This window comes from Littorina saxatilis, linkage group LG8 (assembly GCF_037325665.1).
Source record: "Littorina saxatilis isolate snail1 linkage group LG8, US_GU_Lsax_2.0, whole genome shotgun sequence".
Taxonomy (NCBI): domain Eukaryota; kingdom Metazoa; phylum Mollusca; class Gastropoda; order Littorinimorpha; family Littorinidae; genus Littorina; species Littorina saxatilis.
Window position 1 is genome coordinate 26,651,732 of NC_090252.1, and position 18,737 is coordinate 26,670,468.

At 38.5% G+C, this 18,737-nt stretch overlaps 1 protein-coding gene across 2 annotated transcripts in view; it reads left to right on the forward strand.

Moving 5' to 3' along the window:
* Positions 1 to 18,737, forward strand: part of LOC138973174 (POU domain, class 2, transcription factor 3L-like) — a 38,401-nt gene that overhangs the window by 551 nt on the left and 19,113 nt on the right. For both annotated transcript variants that reach the window (XM_070345864.1, XM_070345863.1), the window contains exons 2-4: positions 7,128 to 7,210; positions 12,869 to 12,985; positions 16,875 to 17,015. In XM_070345864.1, the coding sequence (XP_070201965.1) occupies positions 7,139 to 7,210; positions 12,869 to 12,985; positions 16,875 to 17,015 (330 nt within the window). In that variant the 5' untranslated portion in view covers positions 7,128 to 7,138. The remainder of the gene's footprint in view (positions 1 to 7,127; positions 7,211 to 12,868; positions 12,986 to 16,874; positions 17,016 to 18,737) is intronic.

The window sequence follows — 18,737 nt, forward strand, 5'->3', positions numbered from 1 at the left end:
ATTTAATGTTAGCATAATTGATTAGATTTCTGTGTGCGGATTCTGCCCAGGTTGACAGCAAATTCAAAACATGCACGTGTTTGAATAGGTGCAAATGATCAATTGGTGCTTGTAAATGATACTTAGTTGTTCGTGTGACATTTATTCCTCTTGGAAAAAATGCTTTTGTGTTGTTGTGTTGATTGGTGTGCCGTATGCATGCAAACGAGGTCAAGACAACAGAGGTAGAAATACAACAATCAGCACGTGCGAATACGCATCAGCTCGCGTGTTGTAGCGACCACACAGAGTATTAGAAAATAGGAGATTTCAAGTGACATTCTGGAGGAACTGTGTGTCTGAAACTGAGAAGAATCGTTGGAGGCCAAATTTCGAGTTAACAACTAGTCTAACTTACTAAGATTGGAATGTACATCTGGAGTGGAAGGTTGGCATGAAGACAAGATTTGTTATAAGTGCATTAACTTTTGAAATGTTCTGTGAGGGTGACAGTGATACTGATAGTATTGATCAATGTAGTGATACTGATGATACTGATAGTGATTTATTATTAATTAAGGCGGCATAACAAATTAAGCGATGTAGATCCAACTTAAAGGTTTAAAAATTAATCTACCAGTAGTATGAGATATATGACTAAGTGCCAAAAGGTGCGCACGAAAAGCGGACAAAGGGGCGAAAAAATAAAAGTTAACAACCAAGACTGATATTGTGATTTTTGCTAAGACAACAGATGTTGGAACCCAATTATGAAAAGAAAAGACAAATGCACTTAAATTATTTCACAAATAACGGGAATTTTGTTCGTTATATGATTCAACATGGCACTGAGACGTAGCATTCAGGTTATCTCGCACGTTTCTGAAGCTAGGGCTTTGAAACTTGGCACACTACCAAAGTATGGTGACCCCCAGATATGGTACAGATCACATTAAACCACATTGAATTTCAAGGTCACAGCGAGGTTAAATTTCCTCTCCAAACTGGACAATTGTCGGTGTAGGTCTTACATGTTTTAAAGCTAGATCAGTTAGACTTTGCATACTTTCAGAATTTTGATGAAATCTTAACAAAAGTGACCACCTGGGCTCGTATTCTTGAAAAAGCTGCAACATTGTGTCCTTTAAGTCAAACTGTCGTTTAACTACCGCCCGGTATTCATTTTTACTGCCCAGTAATTATTTATTTTCTCCCGGTATTAATGTGTGTCTGGCGGAAGGTCGGCAGCTACCAGAATTGGTTATTTTTAGAATAGGAGATTCCTCATGCTTGCTCCTCTCTACAAACAATATTTGAACAAGATTTATTCTTGAAAAAGCTGCAACTCATATACTGGCCTGTAAAACTCAATAAGTCCGCCAACTGCTAAGTGTTATTTATGAAACACCGGTAAGTTCTACCTCTTACAGGGTTGTCTCCGAGCTGTAAAGTTAGAGGACCCATCCCCCTCCTGTAAAGTCACTACCTGTCAGTAACTTCACCAACACTGTCCATTAAAACCGTCAAGTTCGAATAAATATTGTTCAAATATTGTTCGTAGATTTATGTCCCTCATGGACACACATTGGTGTCATTTAAGCACCGATGCATTGCGGTCAAATACGAGCTTCTGCTCGCGAAAGATTTCAACCGATGCTCGATCATAACGGCGTGTTGCGAAAGCGTGCTTGCGTCTTGTTTAATGCATTACAGTGGCGAGAATTTGGTGTCTGGTTCCGTAGCCGAACGGTTATCGAATTCGCCTGATGCGCGATTGAGTCGAGTTCGAATCGCCATCAGGCCTTACTTTTTTTTTGTTTTACTTTTTGTCATTAATTTTGTTTGTTTTTGTTTATTTTCTTCGTGTGCAAAAGAGTACGTTGTAATATCAAAATTGATTTAAACAATTAATTTTAGGTGAGAATGAGTTTTTTTTTTTTAAATTGATGGTTAACATGATATTACCGTTAACTACCTTGTATACGCCCACCCACCCTATGTACCAGTTTTGCCCAAAAGTGGGGGGTGGGCGTTTACTAGGTACTATACCCTTGGCAGGAGCGGGTCCTCAGCTAGAAAAACGATATTTTTGTCATTTGTCATAGAAGTGTTCAAAGGATGCGTTATTGCACAAAACTCCCCCCCCTCTCTCTCTCTCTCTCTCTCTCTCTCTCTCTCTCTCTCTCTCTCTCACACACACACACACACACACTAACACACAAAATCAACCTCTTCAGACATCACTTCCCGCCAAAGATGAAGCTTTGAAGATGAAGACCATTGTTGGAGCAGTCTGCGGTACAAGCCATCAACGACGAGTCACGCTTTATTTCACTTTAAGAGAGGCGTAAACATCAAAAATTGATATTATTTCACAAGATTGTACACCGTAAGGTGCCAAACTACTTACTTGCGATATTGCCACCATTAATATCAACTAATAATCCATATCGCCAGCGCAGACCTTTAGATAGGAAAGTTCCATCGTTTAACACTGAATTATACAAAAACTCATTTCTCCCATCTACAACACAACTCTGGAATTCTTTACCAGACTACATAAAACTTAGTAAGTCCCTCAAGCACGTTTTGTCAAAAAACGATTTAAGTCCGCCGTGTTATTGGTATTCTGGAGATCGCATATCACAAACAATTCACTGTAAGCTCAGGCTATATATAAGTGATCTTAATAACGATCTAGTGAGACGACACGTTGCTACAGATGCATCTTGTGACTGCGCATTTTCGTCCGAAACCGTAAAACACTTCCTATTAGATTGTCCAAATTATCGCGATGCACGTCAAGAAACCATACATACCCTCCCTAACCACAGTATTCACCTCCCCCACCTTCTAAATGGAGACAGACAGTATTCTCTAGATTTGAACAGGAACATTTTTTCAAGAGTACACTCGTTCATTGAACGTTCAGGCCGCTTTGGGCAAACCAGAATCAATGCTCCACAAGCCGGACAACAACTTTAATTTCTGCACAACTCCTACCTAATCCCTCTTCTTTTTATTCCTTTTCTTCCCCTCCTTCCTTCCTCTTACTGTCTTTCTTTATAATGATTATGTAACGTTTATTATGTTATGATAATTTTGGATGATTAATGAGATGAGGATGATTATAATGATGATGCTTTGGATTTCCAATTTGGTTTATTTAGACAAATTGTTCAGCCGTTACCGCCTTACATTATAATATCCATGCAGGAACACCACTATAATAATAATAATAATAATAATGGAAACTTATAGAGCGCTTACCTAGAAGCTCTAAGCGCTTTACAATGACATTGCTATACACATGTACAAAACCAAAATACAGCATTAAGACACAAAAAGAACAGGAGTACAAAAGCAAATTCATCGTTTAAATCCATGCAGTCACAAACAAACACACGCGTGCGCACGCACATACGCGTGAGCATACACACACACATGCTATCACCACACACATGCACAGATACACACAGACACACGTTCACACACACACACACACACACACACACGCATACAGACAGGCACACACACATGCATACAACACACACACATACACATGCACTCACACATGAATACTAATATACCTACACAATCTGCATACATGGCGTACACACAAAAAAGCCGCAGATATAATCACAAAACCAAGCTCGTGCTTATGCACATCCATTTATCTAAAGTAGACCGATTTGTAGTTTGCACAAGGAAAAGAGAAAAAGTAGCAGCACACGATTTCCAGATCACTGGCTGCTGCAGGGGTCACCAGACAGTTTGGGAGTTACTGGTTAGTCTAGAAAATGCTGTGTGAACAGGTGCGTTTTCAGATTTGATCTAAAAGAAGAATAGGATGGACTATGTCTGACAAAATAAGGAAGGGAGTTCCATGTTTTAACAGCAGCAAATGAAAATGCGCGTTGTCCATGTACTTTTCTTTTTTTTGTTGGAATTCGGAACATTCGAGTGTCGGCGGCAGAGCGCAGCGATCTGGAAGGGACGTACAGGTTTACGAGTTCAGACAGATATGAAGGTGCAGAACCAGTGATGATTTTAAAACAGACACGAGCTTTTGTACTTAATTCTTTGATTGACCGGAAGCCAGTGCAGATATTTCAAAAGGGGAGTACAAGGTTGCTTCTTGGAGGATTTACAAATTAATCTTGCAGCTGAATGTTGAACCCTTTGCAGTGGTTGGATGATAGTCTGGGGGCTACCGATTAGTACTGAATTACAAAAGTCTATTCTAGATAGCACACACGAAGAAATTAGTGTTTTGGTGGCCTCTTCAGTCAGACAAGAGCGGACTGAACTAATCCTTTTCAACTCAATGTATGCGGCCTGGCAGGTTTTGGTGACATGCTGTTTCATAGTCAGATCGCGGTCAATAATGACTCCAAGATCGCGGACTTTATCTGCAAAATCAATGCTAACAGCACCGAGTGTTACTGCTTTTGGAAGAGAGTGAGTTTTTTTGCTGCTTGTTGCTGTTACCTGTGTCTTTTGTATACATGTCATGATTGTAACATTTGTTGAAATAAACTTATGTTTAAACCAAAGATGAAGCTTTCGTTTCTTCTTTTTTCTCCCAGTCAAAAATGTATTGCGATTCTCTAGCCACTCCAGAAACCTTTTTCTGTCCAATCCCTGAAGCATGTCTAAGGAAAGGAAACAATTGAAAAACAACAATAACAGCAGACTGAATAATCTTTATTTATTTTCCTCGTCTACTAGTCCACTGGTCGAAACTGGGGGCGTGGGCATTTACTAGGTACTATACCATGTACACCTGCATGCAACTGAGGTTTATAAAAAAAATAAAAATAAAATCTCCCCGTGTTTTTTTTTCATTCACTATTGACTTTGAAACTGACACGCAGGCGAAAACGCCGGTAACGCGTGCGCAGAGAAGAGCAAGCATCTTCAATTCTAAAAATAACCAACTGGTAGCTGCCGACCTTCCGCTAGACACACATGAATACCGGGGAAAAATAAATAATTACTGGGCAGTAAAAATAAATACCGGGCGGTAGTTAAACGACAGTTTGACTTTGAAGGACACAATGTTGCAGCTTTTTAGCCAGCGTGTCAGTTTCAAAGTCAATAGCAACTACCCAAACAAACTGAATGAAATAAAAACACAGGGAGACACTTTTTATTTATTTTTTTTGTTTTTGTTTTTAATCTCAGTTGCATGCAGGTGGCTGCTACCGCATTTTAGGTGGTTTTTTTTCTCTCTCACCTTTGTTTTTTTAAGCGGGAAGCATCCTTCTTCATGGTTATTTATTTAATTTTTTTAATCAAATGTTTACATGTTTAAGTTAACAAACTTTATCAATAAACTAATATCATGTTAACCAAAGATTAAAAAAAAAACCCATTGCAGCCTAAAACATTTTTTGTTAAATCAATTTTGCTATTATAACGTACTCTTTTGCACATGAAGAAAATAAACAAATGCCAAAGAATAAAAAATAAAAAAACGGGCAGATGGAGAGTTGAACTCGACTCAATCACGCATCAGGCGAATGAGAGAACCGTTCGACCACGGAAACAGTTGAAAATAATCGGACACTGTAATGCATTAAAGAAGACGCTAGCACGCTTTCACCACAAGCCGGTATGATCGAGCATCGGTTGAAATCTTTCGCGAGCGGTATCTCGTATTTGTCCGCAATGCATTGGTGCTTAAATGACACCAATGTGTGTCCATGAGGGACATAAATCTACAAACAATATTTTGACAAGATTTATTCAAAATTGACGGTTTTAGAGGAGGGGGATGGGTCCTCCAACTTTACAGCTCGGAGACACCCAGGTAAGTCTTTCCCGGAGTTTCATGAATAACACTTAGCGGACTTATCGAGCGGAAGTGGTTTTACAGGCCGGTATATGAGTTGCAGCTGTTTCAAGAATACGAGCCCTGGTTAATTTTTGTCAATTTCAAGGTCATAGCGGGGTCAGGTTTGGTTCAAAATTTGGAATATTTTCATTTGTCTTGTCGCAGCAGTTATTCATTGTTTGGAACATTTTTAATGTTTTCCAGGACATGTTACAGTTGACACACAAAAATTGAAACTTATCCTGTGTATGTTCCTCCTGGCTCATTTTGTATAACTATAAGTTACTTATTACTAATTTTGTCTAAAATTACAACTTTCTTGAAAATAATTTAATGAAATGCATCGAAACTAAATTTTATGTCTCGTTACAAATGACACACAAATATGAGTATTCTAGTCGTAATCTAAATAGAAATCCAACTAAGTTTAGAAACCAAAACATTTACCATGCCGTAAATACAACATTGCTCCTTTAACCTTTCCTCTGAAACTATTTGTGGTATGTGAGGTGATAAACTTGACTTCCCGTTATGTGTCAATCATAATGGAGGACACAGTGGTTACTTAATTTTTGTAGTCCAGCAGTCTCAGCTATGTGAGCTATAGCAATATATCCTGAGCTTACCATGCATTTATGTGTACACATGTGATTTTGAGCCATTTAACACTTTTATTAACAAAATATTAAACATAGTTCTGTGTCCTGTGTTACGGTTGACACACACAAATATCAAGCTTTGTGCGGGCATTATCAAATAAGTATGCTACATCTTTGTTATCTTTTAAATGTCAAAAACAGAATCTTAAAACATTCTAAATGGAATGTTGGCAGTCTCTTTGTTTTTGGATTTATTTTAAACGGCTATATTAAATTTGCACAGCTCTGTTTGCATTCTGACCCCCCACAGGTTAGGGGGAAGAATTTACCCGATGCTCCCCAGCATGTCGTAAGAGGCGACTAACGGATTCTGTTTCTCTTTTTACCCTTGTTAAGTGTTTCTTGTATAGAATATAGTCAATTTTTGTAAAGATTTTAGTCAAGCAGTATGTAAGAAATGTTAAGTCCTTTGTACTGGAAACTTGCATTCTCCCAGTAAGGTAATACATTGTACTACGTTGCAAGCCCCTGGAGCAAATTTTTGATTAGTGCTTTTGTGAACAAGAAACACCATCCTCTTTGATCTTTTAAAGTCTGATTATATATGATAACCAATTGATGCAAACCATATCACCATGTATCAACATTCATGCATTACCCTTTGCACTGAGACAGAAGGCTGACCATGCCGTCATCATTTATGTGAACAGTTGTGCACAGCATGAATGGAGAAACACATAATGGAGGAGGAACAGCGGAAACTGTGACTTCTGCCACATCAAGTGTCAGAGTGGTCAGTATACAATTTCTTTCTCCTCCTTTTCATCATTATTAGTCAAGTTACAACTTACAGATCATACAGCTGTCTTTTGTTGAGTAGAAATGCTGGTCTTGCAGTTAAGCTTGTCCATTTTGTTTAATTTTTTTTTCTTATGTAGAAATACTAGAATGTGTTGTTTTTGTCCTGTCTATATTTTTAATACGCTTCTATTGTTACCGACAAGATTGTCAAATGTATGTATGTTTGTTTTTGTGAGTATATAAAAAATAAAAAATAAAAAAAGCTTGTCCATCAAACTTAGTTATGCATAGTGAATCCTTCAGGTATCATGTTCTCCCCCCCCCCCCCCCCCCCCCCCTTTCCCCGTCGCGATATAACCTTCGTGGTTGAAAACGACGTTAAACACCAAATAAAGAAAGAAAGAAAGGTATCATGTTTGTATTACATGCATGGAAGTGCACAATACTAGTACTTTTTACTAGGCCAAACATGAGTCCCCTAAATCAAAAATGTTTTAAATTAAGAAAAAGTGGACTCCTGCACAACTACAAGCTTAGAATTTTTTTCAAATGATACTGAAAGTGAAAAATTCTTATTTTCAAACAGCTGTTAGTGTTAGATATATATATGGCAGAGCAAAACTCAGGTGTCTGAAATTGTGATGTAAGTTACATGGTGATGGTAGATTTTTGGTGGAAACCAAATATTGAGTCCACGAAGACTTACCTCATACTGAATTTAAAACATCACTAACAATCCCAAAATCAGCTTTTAAGTTGACTGTAACTGTTAGTGTTAATGGAATTGTATTATCACATATTATGTAAAGCATAAACCAGAAGAAGCAAAAATGTTTTTCTGTAAAAGGTTAGCTCGGTAAAGGGAATTTTGGGAAAGGTGAAGGTTGGATAGATATGTGGGTACTTTCCAATGTTGTGTACACCAATCGTTCGATTCATTGCAGTTTTTGCCCACCAGTGCGGCTTTTGCGTTGTTCACAACGCGGTGTTCATAAGTTGCACATGGACACAAAATGCAGAATAATAAACACATTCTGCAACTGTTGACAAGTGCCATACTAAACTCAGCCAAAAAGATTATTGCGTCCATTTTCATACCCGAACAAAAGCATTCGTTCCTATGTCCATTCATACAAACTTTCTATGCCATTAAAGGCCCTCCACTTGGCTATCTGGCACACTTTTGGGGTCAAAGATTTCTTGGACAGGGGTCACATGACCGCGGCTTAAATGAAGGTACCCCCCAAAATCGACCTGACAAAAACGTAAGGTACCGATTAAAAATCGACAAATTCAGAATAGGCACAACTTGGCAACTTTTATTTTACATACGAAGAGAAAGCCAAATCAATTATATATGCAGAAAAGGTTGTTTAGTTTTGCCATCTTCCGTATTTGTTGTGTTATGCCATTTCTTCTAAAAACAAGTGTCGATCGCATGAGCGGTCAAAAAGGGGAGGTTTTGCGTCAAATTTCAGGGGTTCCATGACAAAAAGTGCTGTATTTCAGCAATGATCAGGTGGATTGGTTTGAAACTTTCCGGATCTCATGCCTACATACATACGAGACGTACTCCGGGTACAATTTTAAATCATTACAGATATTTGTGAGATGTTATGCAATCTTCCGATAAATTTTTTAAAACCTGTCACAAGTTTGTGTGCTTACATCTAAATATCAGGCATACAGACAAAATGATTGTGACAAGACCATGTATTGCCAAAGTTTTATTTGAGTATGAGCACTGGCGGAAATTTACTAGTCACGTAAGCACATGAATAGAAATTAAACATTCATGCTGTTTTCTATGTGACCAAAACTAGGCAGATGCGTTTGAGTGCACATCTTTGTGATGAGGCCATTTATTGGAAAACCAGTTATGTTACTGAAAAGGTCATCTATCCCCCCACAATATCAAGCAAACAGATTGATTTTCGTAAGGTAGTGTCAATACAGTGGAACCTACAACACAGACACCCCCCAAAATCAGATTCGCAAAAGCAAGGTTCCCGCGTTAAAATCGACAAAAAATCAGAAAAGCTAAAACTGTAAAAGGCAACATCTTTTGCGTGTCATTGGAAAGGTCAATCAAACTTGTATCTAAAACAGTCTCGTAGTCGACTGTGGGACGATTAAAGTAAAATACACATAGGATAAACAGAAGGATAAATAAAAAAACTAGTTGAAAGTGGATGGATAAAGGCTGTGACCATGAGCCTGTGTAAATTATTCTCATGTATACAGTTTTTTTGTTTTGTTGCAAGTTGTTGTGTCAGTGACTAAGTAATAGGACCGCAGAGGAGGTTTTTGTGCTGTCTCCAAGCCAAGTCACTGTGGGGGCTTCATGCATACCAATGAGCTGATTTGCAAATGAGGTGATCTCCTGCAGGGTCGGGAAAAGCAGCAGTAGTTGTCTGTGTGGGCTGAATTCGTGATGAATAATAACATTCAACAACAAGCCAAACTTGCATTAATTTATATTCATGGGGAGTTTTTTTGTTAAAAAACACACAAAAAACAACTCAGACAAGAGCTACCAAATATATCCTCTTGGTACAATGAGCAGAATTTGTGTTGTGTGCAGATATTTATGTGGTGTTTGGACTGAAAGTGTGTGCACATCATATATTGACAGAAGACTGAATCATTTTTTGATGTAGTTTGCTCTAAATTCATATAACCTCTCATGTTGTGTTCTTATGCTTTGTTCATGATCTAGGCGATGGGTCATTTTTCTTTTTGTATTACTACCAGAAATCGGAGAAAATATTTAGATCAGATAATATATACAACTGAGCCAGTGTTTGACTGGCGTGGTCGTGGCTTCATGAATATTCGTGAATTTATAAGGTCCCATTTCTTCACAAAGAAATTGCATTGCTTTAAACCTTTTGGTCAGGGCTGGCTACACATGCATTGTAGCACAGACGTGCAGTCAACTTCTTGTTAATACAGTTTTTGAGTCACTTGAGAAAAAGTGACTCTATGTAATCGGTCAGTGTTAGTCTGTCCGGCCGGCCGTCCGGCCGGCCGTCCGTAGACACCACCTTAACGTTGGACTTTTCTCGGAAACTATCAAAGCGATCGGGCTCATATTTTGTTTAGTCGTGACCTCCAATGACCTCTACACTTTAACGATGGTTTCGTTGACCTTTGACCTTTTTCAAGGTCACAGGTCAGCGTCAAAGGAAAAATTAGACATTTTATATCTTTGACAAAGTTCATCGGATGTGATTGAAACTTTGTAGGATTATTCTTTACATCAAAGTATTTACATCTGTAGCCTTTTACGAACGTTATCAGAAAAACAAGGGAGATAACTAGCCTTTTCTGTTCGGCAACACACAACTTAACGTTGGGCTTTTCTCGGAAACTATAAAAGTGACCGGGCTCAAATTTTATGTGAACGTGACTCATTGTGTTGTGAATAGCAATTTCTTCCTGTCCATCTGATGCCTCATATAATATTCAGAACTGCGAAAGTGACTCGATCGAGCGTTTGCTCTTCTTGTTTCACTAATATTAATAATTGATCAGCAGACCTGAAGTAAGTACTGTGTCACAGTGTGTGTGAGTCCTGTGTCTCTTTGACACGGTCACAAAACCACGAAAGCTATAGCTTTCCAGCTTATCCATTATTCATGAAGTGTTCAAATCATGAGATGCATTATTCATAATCATATGTAGAGTTTGGATTGAATCGTGACCAACAGTTTTACTCTCTTCAACTTTAGAAGCGTCTAGTTCTTAGGGGCTCTGTTATTATATTGATACATTGATTGAATTCTTTTATCAAATTTATTGCATTAGATTAATGCAGCCAAATGACCTGTTAATGTGTTATATTAGTAATATTGACAGACATTTAGAAAGAAGGTTGCGGCTTTCTAAAAGTTAGCAATATTAATTATTATAGATGCAGCGCATGCAAAATTGCTCCATTTTGTTTAAAAAAATTTATTCAGCAAAATTACATAATATAACAAAGCCGCATACAATCAATTAGTAAATGGAGCACAACAAGCAAAGCTTATAAACATTTGCTCCCTTTCTTTTTACTTATATATTTCATTGGATTCAAAATGTACCAGAACAGGGACATACATATATAGAGGTTACAACACGAGTGGTTTTTTATATGGCTTGTATTTCAGTCAAGACCCAGCGGATGAATATCAAGGGGCTCGTGAGGCTCGTGAGTCCCTTTGATATTCCCGCTGGGTCTTGACTGAAATACAAGCCATATACAAAATCACGAGTGTTGTAAACTGTATATCCCATTAAGATCCAAAAGACAACGTGTGACAGAAACATCATGCTTTAGTTGTCTGTTCAGATGAGGCACCTCTGCACATTCATTCTAAAGGCACGTCTGTTGATCTTTGTCAAGTCGGTGCATAATGGTGGCTTGGTTGTCCCCGTCAGCTGAAAGCCTCTTACACGGATTTGACTGAATACCTAGTGGTTACACACGGCATCTCCTGAGATCCTGGACACCTTCATCGTCTATAAGGGCCTACTGCACCGCAGAAGAGCTAGAAAAACTCGCAAATTGCATTGAACAGCTTGTCCAGAGAACAGTCGTAGTCGATGATGTACCGATAAGAACGCGTGTACCAGGTACACTGTAACTTCACACTTGAGCATTACATTGCTTCTCGAACGGACTGGGTTTTTAACGATTGCTAGTTTGACTTCTGTTTTAGTTGAGAGCACGAGCACACACACTCAAACACATACAGTTTGTCATGTTGATCACAAGAGAGAAACAGAACTGCGAATAGAAGGAAACATAACAGATTACGTCCCCATAATATGACGCGATGGATGCTCTGACTTCATGAAATATATGACGCTGTGATGATAGTCTCGGCAAGACGAGACCAAAACTAAGCTATAGCACTGAACGACCCTCGCGCATGTTCTCAAAAGCGTGGTGACCCCTTGCACATCCGGTCTTACAGGTACATTTGCTTTTGGAATGTCAAGGACGACAAAAAGTAGAGCCAGCTATGATGTATTTCGTGCACCCTTATTTATCCACTATTTTATGTGTTAGAAGAGTGCAATAGTTACATCATGGATTTGACAAGAGTACAATGGAAATACAAGAAATATACCAAGAGTACATTTACAGAGACAAAGAAGGGAGGTCATGGGATATATATATATATATATCAGTGTCATTATCACATAGCACAGCCAGGTGTTTTCAACATAGGCGGAGCAACTGTCCAGAGAGACATAGTGATAACAGCGCTTGCCTGGCATTTGTGATTTTACTCCCACTTGGGGCAATATATTTTTCAGTAGTGTTCTACAGTCCACTGGGCGTGGGTGTGTGTATTTAAAATGTTTGAATGTGTTGTTTTTTGTTGTTGTTTTTTAATTTAAAAAGAAATGTTTACTTTAAGTTTAATCAGGCTGGGGAATTATTCTTGGATCCATATATTTAAGAGAAAACCTGATTCATTTTTCAAGGAAGAAAATACAAATATCAGTGACTCATTTTGAAGATTTCAAAAGTTTCAATTGTAAGTGTTGCGATAAAAAATTAATCAGCTTAATTTCTGTCCCCAGGAGTATGGTGCATATATACTGAAATATAGATTACAATTGTGACAAAGGTGTGCACACATGTGATGTGCAGGATAACAGTGGTGGTGTGGTCACACAGCAGGTACAACACCTGATGCCTCAACAGCTACCTGTCAACATGTCTTCCACTGGCATCATCATACAGAACCAGTTTGGCCATCAGGCAGTGGTAATTCTTCTTGCCTTGCTGTCATTCTTGTGTACATTTTGTTTGGCTTGGAAAATCAAGGGGCTTTTGGTGCAGATGAAACTTAAACCATTGCTGTTGTCACTTGCACTACAACAGGTAGCTCAGAAGGTTCCATATATATATATATACTACACACAGGAAAATGTACAATTGCATACTTTAAACACTAATGGGAAGATTTACAATTGCATACTTTAAACACTTAATTTAGCAGATATCTTTTCCATAAATATTAAACCAGAATTGATCATCTGTCATTCTGTACGTCCAGGCCTTGTGAAATGACAGATTGAGTTGAAGATATAAGGCTGGAGTCCGTAACCTCTGAAATCAGGTAGTAGAAATTGAAATAGGTCTTTTGTCCAATTGATCTGTCTCAAATTAAAAAGATAGACATCATTAATAAAGAACTGATTGAAACCAGGTATTTATGCTCTGAAATTCAATGTTGCTAATTTATTCGGTGGTGATTCTGATACTCAAGTTTCATACATTAACTTATGAATAAGAGCGTAACGCTTTCTTTTCTTTTAATTTCTCTCTTTAGCAATCCTTGAACTTGCATAAAAACTGCCTTTTAAAAATATCATCAGGCCCAGACTAGGAGCATGTTTTCTGTCTAAATGGGTAGAGGTAGTAGAAGCACCACAGATCAAAATTGAGGTCGCTAAGGGGTATTCAATAAAGTCTATTGATATTTCAAGTGTGGTTAAATGTGATGCCTATATACCTTGGATGTGAAAAAAACTTTACACATTTCTTGTCACTTGTACAAGGTGAATTTCTTTTTTGTTTGTGTTTTATGCTTGGAATTTAGTTTCAAAAGTTGGTACAAAGTTGTAGTTTTTTTCAAAGTAACTATTTTGTGTGTGTTTTGTATTGTATTGTTCCTCTATTGATCATTTGATTGTTGTTTTGTTTTCATATCTACAATAGAATCTGAGAAATGTCAGGAGTAGTCGTTTTGTGGAAAAGTATGATACCCCATACTCAAGTTCCAGTCATTATCTTGGAAATTAGCATGTTAAGCCTTATTTTATTTGTTATTTTTGGCCTCAGAACTCCTTGAAGTTATGGAAAATTCACTTACAAAAAAAAGTTTTATCACTTTTACAAGGGGTCGTCTCCAGCCTTAAAATGTGATGGTACTGGCAGAAACAAAATGTCTCAACTTCAAGAGATGACTGTGTTTTGTACTTTCAACTTTGCTACAGTGGAACCCCCCTTTTAAGACCAAAAATCTGAAAAAAATGGGTCTTTATAAGGAGGGAGTCTTAAAATGGGGGGTCTTAAAAGGGGGGTTCCACTGTATATCTTCTGTCCAACCATACACTTCATGAATTGTTCCCTGGCATTGTGTTCCGCTAATGCTGTCTCTTTTTAGCTGAGAATTCTTATAACGATTACATGTAATATATAGATTTAACAAAATCAGGGTTACACAAGGAATAGACAAGGTATGAAAATGTCTGTTAGGGTTTTTCACTCACCTGAGTAATCATGAGAAGTGTTACATTTAAGCTGTCCACTTACATTGAGAGCTAATAAAACTAATGAAGAAGTTCCCTTCTTTAGTCTTGGATGACATGTGGCTACAACAGTTGATCGCTGTGCACCACCAAAATGTAGCTTTATGATCTTTCTGATGCGCTCATTTGTGACACTCTGCACATGGCACTGTGCTGTTTCAAACTGACTGTGTCACGCATCACTTTGGTAGCAGCATTCAGTTTTCCCAAAACAACCCACTTCTACGTGTTTTGCAAAGTATGTTAAGGTTACATGCCAAGTCTCAGTGAATATTAAAAATAATGGTCGAAGTTCGCGGATCATCAAAAATGCGAGCTTCAGGGAGCTTTTTCATGACCGCGAACTGAGACCATTTTTTTTTTATATTCACTGAGACAAGGTGTGTAACCAATTTATTCCTCCTTTCTTCAGATTTTCAAAGAAAAACGGTATTTTTGTGCCACAGTTTGATCGAGTCTTAATCACTCTGCAGTCTACCTTCGCAAGCAAGGGATTAATGCGCAGTTGAAGAGTTCATTAAAATCATTTAATTCTGCTAACACTTTACAGCAGTTTATTTGGGTTGGAATAAAATCAAGGACATAGTTATGCTATTTTTTCTGCTGAGGCGATAAAGGCAGATACTTTTGTGTTCTTTTTATGTTTTGGACATTTTCTTACGTCATATTGAGTAGCAGACGAACTTTTGCACCCGTGTTTAAACGTCAAATGCCGTACTTTCCGGGTGACAAGGCGCTACAGCGCATAAGGCGCACCCCCTTCTTTTTAACAAAAATTGTAATCCAGTCACCCATTGGGCGCAGGGGGCCGATAGGGCGCACCAAAATTGAAAAAGTATACCGGTAACAAACGGTCGAAGAATGAAAATAAGCCGCTTATCAAAGGAAGAATACAGAGTAGAAATGACCCAGTTTTTGCAATGAGAGGTGGTTCCCCTGTCATATCTGAGAGAGGAAACACTTCCTGCACCGGGGTCAGTGACCAGTCAGTGACCGAGTTTAACAGAGTGGAAATATGTGTGCTCTGTGTGTGCCGCGAGATCAAAGGCAGGTCCATTGTGATAGCTGGGTGGCTTGAGAGCTCGAGGAAACTTGGCCAGGGCAGTACCTAGTAGCTGAAACATGCATTATCACAAGTTGTTTGACTGGTACTCAGGCGGTCTCTTTGATTTTTTTCGTATTTCATACACGGATTAGGCGCTTCGTTATACAAGACGCAGGGGTCGAACTCGAGGAAAAAAGTCGCGCCTTATGACCCGGAAAGTACGGTACTGTATGAAGGTCGGTTTTCTGAGGCAAGACAGTGTTTGGAACCGCTTCATTTTCTTTACGTTCAAGGATGTGTGCATTTGCTTGCATGTGTTTTGTTTATGAAATGAAATATAGTTGATGATTGACTGACGGATTGCAGTCTTTTTGTCGAAGTTGCTGATGTGTTGAAATCTGGAAGGGATGCAACTCTAGTCTACACAAAGTATGAGAGTTTCTTGCCTTGACACCTTCGCGCCGATGGTTCAGTTGTACGAGTTTTTGATTCAGAAAACAGCTGAACTCATGGATTTTATTTGGATTTCGGTTGTTCAAGCCTGTTGTTGTTAGTTTAAATGCGGGTCATGTATATATTTGTGTTGTCTGCTCCAGAGATGTATATTTTGTACATTTGAGCATTCGGAACTTTTCAGTCGTTAAAAGTAGTACCCACAAAGTGTAACTTCTCAACCCATGAGCTATCGAGGGTTCAGGTTGGATGCTGGGAGATTATTTGTTTTGGTTGCTGGGTGTTTACCGAAAAATAAACACGCTTCCAGTTTACAGAAGGAAAGATGCAGAGGAGGGGGGATTAATTATAATATATAATCCTATTGTTGCCAGTTTCATGTAGATTCAATGATACAGATGCATAAAACTTAAGCAAGCCTCCGAATAACAGCGTCGTTGCCTGAGAGTTTATTTTATTTTATTTATTTACGAGGATTTATATCGCGCACGTATCTCACCACACAAGGCGACTCAAGGCGCATGTTACCTATTAATGCCGTGTGAGATGGAATTTTTTACACAATATATCACGCATTCACATCGGCCAGTAGATCGACTGCCTTTAGGCGCTGCATCCACCTTTCACGGCCTATTATTCCAGGTCACACGGGTATTTTGAGAGTGTGATGATAGGGCTGAGAAACTCTGAGTGGTCTACTTGTTGCGCGCACGATTTGGCCCTAATTCATGCTATATTTTAATGCTACCCATGAACATGCCTCTAGTATCAGTTTATTTATTTACTGAAGAGACAAGTTCAATGTTAGACTAGAGTGGGAATGACATAAACGCTGTTTCAGATTCCAGTGACCGCAGCACTCCCTGCAGGCCTATCTCTGACGCAGCAGGATATACAGAACTTACTGCTTCAGGCACAAGCTCAGCAACAGCAGCAGACAGGCCAGAAACAGTTTCAGACAGTTCTTACCACACAGTCACAGGTATGTTGTAAACTTTTTGACATTTCTTTTTCAATTATTCACGAAAAATAAGAGTAGTTTTAATTCAATATTTTAGTCTATATGCTGTTTTGTTGTTTTATGTTGATGAGTGGCAAAGTCAGTGATTGGATTTGTAGGTAGCTGCTGTTGATATCACAGTTCTTTGTGCAGTTTCAGGCATGGGAATTTTCTGCCTAAAAGTAGATTTCCGCCCAAATGAAATCGCCTTCCCGCCGAAAAATATTTGTCCGCCAAAAACAAAACTCCAAAACAAAAAAGTCCAAAAAAGCCAAACACCAGTAATTCAGCCTAGCCAGTGTGCTAGTAGTTCACCGCCCGCTCCAGTTAAGTGATGGCGTAGTGTACAGTTGCTAAGTGGGCAGGGAAAAGCTGAACACAAAACTGTGTTTCGTTTTTTTCTTCCATTGAATATTTCCTTTCTGTTTTCCTTTATGTTTATTTGTATAATATGATTTGTTTGTTATTTTGGTTTGTCTTTTTTTTAACTCAAATATCAGCTCGAACATTGGAAAGAATAGGTTTAAACGCAGCTTTGTCCCACATACTTCATGACTTCTAACATTAGAATGCTTAAAAATTGTCACAGTAAAATAAGCGAAATGTCTACAAGGTGAACAATGCACCTAATTAACTAACTCTCAGCCGACTCGGAGCCCATTAATTTTGAGCACTGTTCAACTCTCTTAAGCCAATTTTAGAGTGACTACTCTGCCTGAAACTATCAAGCTGACTGTTAGCCAGCTCTGTTGCTTTGTTTTGCTTCCTAAACCTAAACAGGTGAAGTCGGCAGAAAATCGTTGTACCACTTCAACTGTTCACTGGCGCTGTGAAAAATTTCTAGACATTTTGTATTGACAAAAATGTTCAGAAGTCTGCCTAAAGTTAGCTGAAATGGGTTATTATGTGAACAGCATATAACACCAAAGGTATACCGTGCTCCTAAGCCTGCTTACTAGGTTGTCCTTAATTGAGCCTGAAGGTGACTTCGCAAGATGAACCCTTTAAAACAGTGCTTGAATATAACTCAACATGCATATTTTTCAGAGTACGATATCTTTTACTTCTTCTGATTTTTGCCTATGAAAACGTGACGTAATGACGCTATTTTCAGCCATATCGAAAAGGCACGTCACAATAATTCAAATAGAAACACATCATTATACAACACGCGTAAACCAGGGATTAATACCACTTCCACAGTAGGTCCTGTGGTTGTTACTGATCGGGCAGAAACCCCATTCAACTACCCAACCCTCGTTTATCTGAATCTTGGCATGTCATCATTTTCAAAAATGTATAGCATCAAATCTGTCCCATTCTCTCATTTTTGTCATACTTGTTTCATCACACTCTGAAAATATCACACGCAAAATATTAGCGCAATTTTTTTTCTTTTCGTCAATCTGTGTCCGATCTCTTTAAGAGAGGTGTCCCCTCATCGGAGGGGCCACACATGGCAGGTACCACTGCAGCAGACATGAGCTTTACTGGGATGATACGGACGTCTTCCACAATTTTGTGTATCATGCTCAGGATGTGCGTTTGAACCAAAAATTTAACGTCCAAAGATCGTGGGGTGAGCATTTTAATACCCTTAAACAGCCAGTGAACTCTTTATTCAGCAAGCATGGGTGTGAACACTTGTGTGTTTACACGTTTTGTGATACCTTTAAACTGTTTTCAAAGACATTTTCAATTAAG